The 5,892-nt window shown below is 50.2% G+C and overlaps 1 protein-coding gene across 1 annotated transcript in view; it reads right to left on the bottom strand.

The window, feature by feature from the left end:
• The window catches only part of ASAP1 (ArfGAP with SH3 domain, ankyrin repeat and PH domain 1), a 359,138-nt gene that overhangs the window by 13,075 nt on the left and 340,171 nt on the right, over window positions 1-5,892 (bottom strand). Inside the window, exons 26-27 of the mRNA XM_027775016.1 lie at window positions 4,838-4,907; window positions 1,621-1,679 (exon numbers count right to left, since the gene is read on the bottom strand). Coding sequence (XP_027630817.1) covers window positions 1,621-1,679; window positions 4,838-4,907 — 129 coding nt within the window. The remainder of the gene's footprint in view (window positions 1-1,620; window positions 1,680-4,837; window positions 4,908-5,892) is intronic.

Below are 5,892 nucleotides of genomic sequence, written 5' to 3' on the forward strand. Positions count from 1 at the left end.
GGCTGGGGGCCCGGGGCGGGAGCCTGACAGTACAAACACGATCTGGCAGGCTGGCCCCGAGGGAGCAGTGATGCCAAAGGGCAGCAGCACGGGCCACAGCACCATCCCAGGGGGTGACAGAAGACTGGACAGGGGCTATCTGAGGACTCTGAGCCCCTTTGTGGGGCAGGGGTGGGGTGAGGTGGACTTGGTTGCAAAGTCCTCCTGAGGAAAAAAGGGACAGTGCAAGAGGTGCCGGTCCTGAGCAGAGCAAGGTGGCCATCCTGCCTGAGCGCCTTGGGACACACCTGCAGGCTGAAGGCAGCCCAGGAGGGGCGAGGAGGTTGTTAGGGAGCGATGCTGGCGATGGACTGATGCTGGCTTAGGAGGGAAGGGAGACTGCAAAGGGGACGAGCACGGTGGGCAGGTGGCAGTGGCCATGGCAGGCTGTGTGTGTGTGGGGGGGACTGATGGGATCGGGCGCTGGAGAAGGTAACTGAGAGGTAGGTATGGGAGTGGGAAGTGGGCAGGCAGAGGAGGAGGGATGAGGACAGCCACTGGGCAGGGTTTAAACATCAACAACTAACTCTAGGAAAGCTGCGGCCACCACAGGGAGGCCTCCGTTTCTTCTCCACAGGGATCAACCAACGCCATCTGGGATGTCCCTCATACGAAGCCCCCCCGGCTAGTCAATGCTCTTCCAAACGCATCATCTACTGGAGAGCTTGGGAGAATGCTGAATTCAACCTCCCAACCTAAATTCTAGTTTGGCTTCTCCTCAAACCAGGCAACACAGCCCTGGGCTGGGTCAAAGTCTTGCTGACAGCCTTGAAAATCCAGAGCACCCGAGCTCCTCTGAGCCTCCTGCTGGACCTAACGTGGGCCCTGCAGCCTCGTCGGCATATCCAAGGACCGGCTGAACCAGACGCCTCTGCAGGTGTTTTGCAACCACAAAGGTAAGGCAACGTGACAAAAGCGAGGGGCGCTACCATTTCCAGCAATACGAAGACTGAAACTTTGGTCTGATGAGTGGAAAGCCTGGTCGGGATGAAAGAAGAGCTGGTAAAAGAGCTGAGTGTCCCCGCCTGGCAGAGGAGCGCTGACAGACACTGGCTTCTTGTGCTCCCAAAGCAGGGTCTCGGCTCCGCATGACAGATGCCAGCCCAGGGAAGGGTTCCTTTGCCACCTGCTTGCTAGGGGCTGTCCGAAGCAAGACTTCAGCTCGTCCTTAAACAACCTTGCAAAGTAGGTATCGACCCCAATTTATAGACAAGGAATCTGAGACTTGGTGAAGCCACTGTCTCCTGCCTGAGGTCGCGTGGCTGGCAAGGCCCAGAACTACTAGTGGTGCCCAGGGCTCTCTGACTGTGTTTATATGATGAGAGAGATGGGACTTGGGGATGATGATAATGCGTCTTCTGAAAAAGCATTGCGTATTTGAGGAGAAGTATGGTGTTTCGCTATTTGTTGTGTTTCAGTTTATAAACTTCTTTCTCTGTTTAATATTTATTGGGCATCTACTACATGCCGGGTACTGCATAGATATTTGGGATAGATCAATGAATACATGACAAAAGTCCTGTCCCCTTGGAGGGTCTGGTGACATTTTAATGGCATAAAAATATGAAAAAGAAATCTTACCTTTCTGAGGTAGTTTAGGAAGAACTCTTGGGCCAAGAGCAGTCTTTGCAGAACTAGTGCTGTTTAAAAAATAAGGATAATATGTTACATATTATTCAAAGAAAACCAAGGCGTTTATAGAATTAAAGATAATTATTTTTAGGAAATTTCTTTAACAAAAAATTATAATCTAGTTTACATAATTCAATTTGCTTGGTTTTGAAGAACATGGAAAGTGTTAAAAAAAAAAAAAACACCCCTCTTAGCATTAAGGACAGGGGCCAGGTGGCGTGGTGGTTAAGGCTCTGGACTTCCACATGCCCGACCAGTATATGCCCTGGACCTGGTGGCTCGCTTTCTCTTTCTTTCTTTCTGTCTCTCTGTGGTGTGTACACGTGCCCTATAGCAAATGAAAACAAAACAACAATAAAGACAAACTCTTCCTCCATTTCCAAACCTTTCCCAGAGGCCCTGGTGTTTATAAAAGCATGTGGCACATGGCACACAGTGATGCCGATGTGGCACATGGAAACAGCTCATCTTGGGATCCTGTGAGCAGCTCCTCCGTCCCCATGCTCAGCTGAGGAGCGTCAGGTGTGTAGGGCATCAGCTGGACAGACAGCCCCGAGGCCAGCTGGTGGAAAATCAGCCCTGCTCTGCACCCCACTGCACCAATGCGAACAGCTGGGGCTCTCAAGCCTTGGGCTTTCCCCAGCCTTGCCCTCCTTTTGGAGGCCATGTGAATGAATGGGGAAGAGCATCCAAGTCCTGGAGCCGAATCCGCCCCATGCTGTCTGCACAAGCTGATGCTACCCACCCCCATGCCAGTGCTGCACGAGCATCTGTTAGCTGGAAGGCACTGTTCTCCTTCAGCGGGAGACTGTAGGGACTCTCGGAGGACACCAACACCTGAAAAGCAGGACAAGCAAGTGCCTGAACCTGACGTGTCAAGGACTCCATTTTTCGTTTTTAATTTTAAGTGGTTATTTATTTCATTTATTATTTTCTAGTTTGCTACAGCTGGCACACATGCTCATCAGAGAGAGCCAAAGAGGGGAAGGCAAGCAGCCAGGTCTGGGACTTGAACTGTGGTTGACCATGTGGGAGTCCAGCACCTTAACCACCAGGCCACCTGCTGGGCCTCAGGGATCCCTTTTATCTTCTCCTTCTCTATTCTGTTGTCCTAAGACCTCTGGCTGCTGTTTCCTCTATCCTGACTGCATTTAAAGAAAAGAAAAAGCTCAATCAACCAACCAAAGACAAAGGCGTCTAAGAAAGAAGATGAAATGTGTGTGAGCCCTCCTCTCCTGGCCTTTGAACACCTATGGCCTAAGCTGATCTTTCCTCAGCTCGCCTGGAATGCCCTGCTACCTTCAGGTGCCTGGCAGTTGGTCCTGTGGAGATAAGGCCACTACTGAATGAGGAATGGTGCATGTGAGTGGGCGGGTGCAGCTAACAGCATTCCAGAGCCTGCCCATCTTGCCCTGCCTGGGCATCTCCTCGGGGCAGCACAGCGGCCAAATTGCCGATGAGAGTGTAATAGTCATTCTGGGCCTCGTCACTACGGCCAAAGCCTAGATGCTCAGATTCCCCACTGGAAGCCCTGCACAGGTGCTGTGTGTGTTAGACCTGGGCTCCTCCTATCAGAAACAACTACCAGGTGCTGCGTGCACATGTGTACATATACACATATGTGTGCATATGCAGGGCAGTCAGGGGAACAGAAAACTCCATGAACTGCCAAATGGCTCGTTTCCAATCAGCTCGACTCTGCTTAAATCCCTTTATGAGTGCTTTCTTTCTGTGTGTCTGATGCTCTCTCTACTTCAGAAGACCAGTAGAACTCACAGGGCCGCCCAAAGCAGGCCGAAAAAGGACTGCATCAGGCAGGGCAAGAGGGTAGTGGGCAAACGTGGAACGTGGAGACTCTGCAGGCCCGTGGGCTGGAGAGCAGGAGCTGACACCTGCACTTACCACTCAACCTCACTGGACCTTGGTCTCCACAGCTGTAAACTGAGGATAACAGTAACAGAGCCTATCTCACAGGGCAACAGAGATTACATCAGAAAGTAGCATGAAGAGAAATGAGGTTCTTCGAGTGTACTTCTACCCTTTGGGTAGATAGTCAGGAGTGGGACTGCTGGGTCGTATGTAGTTCTATTAATATCTGTAAGTCTTTGAGGAACCCCCATATTGTTCTCCAAAGTGGTTATGGAACAAGGGTGGAAAATGGAGGGGGAGGGGGGAGAATCAAGGGAAAAAAATTCAACAGATTTTAAAAAATAGTAGAAGTATGTGTTCATGACAACGTGTATAGTAATTTCTTTGACTGGACTAATATGCAGGGTATTCGTGCTGGGAAAACTCATTTTCAATGTTGCAAAGATATAAAGTGATTGAATGTAAAAAATAAGGAAAAGATAAAGTAACAATAAAAAAGAAATGAGGTTATGTAGCCTTTTTCCTTGAGGTTTTGGGTCTAGAACTAACTCTTATCTCTCTCTTCCTCTTTTTCAAGTTTATTTCCTGCTTTCATCCACCTCCAGACTTGGCCAGCCAGGATCATGGGCACACCGCCACCCCGGCATGTACAGGGAGACCATGGGATGTAAACTAAGACCTGCCCACATGGCTCTGCACCATGCAGCACCGTGTTACGGCTGTACATGTGGCTGGCCAGTCTCTCTGTCCTTGTCTCAGGTCACACCGCTAGAGAAAACCTCCTGAAGCAGGGTTCGATGAGTAATGCTATTGAAGCTCTCCCACAGAATACCATTTCAGTGAAAGGAAAGGAGAAAGCAGATTGTTTAAGTCCAGCCTACAAGAAACCATAAAAATAGGGGACCTGGAAAGTCGTTTTTCAATGGTTGAAAATCACTGGGTCATTAGATTTCCCCGAGGAGTACCTTCATTCTCAAGTTTGCGAGAGGTGTCAAGTGGAACAGTAACAAAATTACCTTATTAAAATATCAAAAATAAAAATAAAAACTCACGGTGACAGGGATTTTGTTAAAGATCATCAGAAGACTCTGTGACCACCAGGAAAGAGGTTAGTTCCCTGCCTATAACCGGATGGGTGGATGGAGAGGACCATGCTGCTCAAACACACAGTCTGCAGGGAGCTGAGAGCCACTGTAACCAGCGTCGGTTGGCAGACCACACTTGAGCGCTGGAGAAGCCACTAAAACCCATTTCCATAACTGTCCCGTCACTCGCAGGAGAGAGAAAGCCAGCCTACCTTGACTGCTGAGACAGTCCCTCGAACTTGTTTGTGGTCTTACTTGAAGAGGATGGACCCACATCATTACCTGCAAGGAAAATCAAACATGATGAGCTGCACCTATTGACAGGAAAATGCAATATGGGGGTAGGGGTTTGGGAAGGAGAGAAGAATGGAGAAGAAGCGATTATGTTTTAGAAAGGCATTTAAAAGACCCAAGCTAGAATAGCACATATCCCTGACATTACAACATAACAAAACGAAGTGCTGCTTTGGACGTTGAGGATATTTTCATTCATAGGGAAGGAAGGAGTGGCCTGCGTCTTGGCAAGGCCTCTGAGATCACAGGAGCGTGGAGATGCCCGCCGGCTCGGAGTCAGTGTGGAGGCAGGGAAAAGGCAGGCTCACCTGGTTACCAGGCCAGGAGCCTACGCTCGAGCAACCAGACTCAGAAGCAGCACACAACTCACAAAGGTACGTGTGTGCGAACACTACGAGGGTGTTCTGGTCTGCTGGATGACCCTCAGTGATGTACTGACTCGTAATTCACACATGAGCGGTAAGCATGTGCCCACGAAGGTGCACATGGCGAGCAGGAGGTGCAAACACACACATCGCTGCTGCTCTCGGAGGCTGTGAGCTGGCCTGACTTACAAACAGGAACCGTGCTAGCGAGGTGGAATAATGGAACGGAATGGCACGGCAGCTGGTTACTGTGAAAACGAGCAGGGAATGGCGTCTATGGGACTGTAAGTTGGGGTTGGGAATGTCGTCTGAGAAATGGCATCTGAGTAGGTGAAGGACTTTCTCGTAGGGGAGTGACAACCGCAGCCAACAGGAGGCCAAACGACTGGTCAGAATAAAAGTGGGCTCTGCCAGGAACCAGCAGTTAGCGTAATGGCTATGTCGCTGGACTCCCACGTAGTCGACCACGGTTCACGTCTCGGACGCGGTGGCTTAAAACTCACGCCGGGCGCGTGTGTGTGCATGCCCAAGATCCCGAGAGGAGAATGGAGAAGGGATTGTGGCGTGACCATCCCCCCGGGGGGTGATTTCTCGCTTTCTGTCTCTCT

Source organism: Tupaia chinensis, unplaced genomic scaffold (assembly GCF_000334495.1).
Source record: "Tupaia chinensis unplaced genomic scaffold, TupChi_1.0 Scaffold000513_1, whole genome shotgun sequence".
NCBI lineage: Eukaryota > Metazoa > Chordata > Mammalia > Scandentia > Tupaiidae > Tupaia > Tupaia belangeri.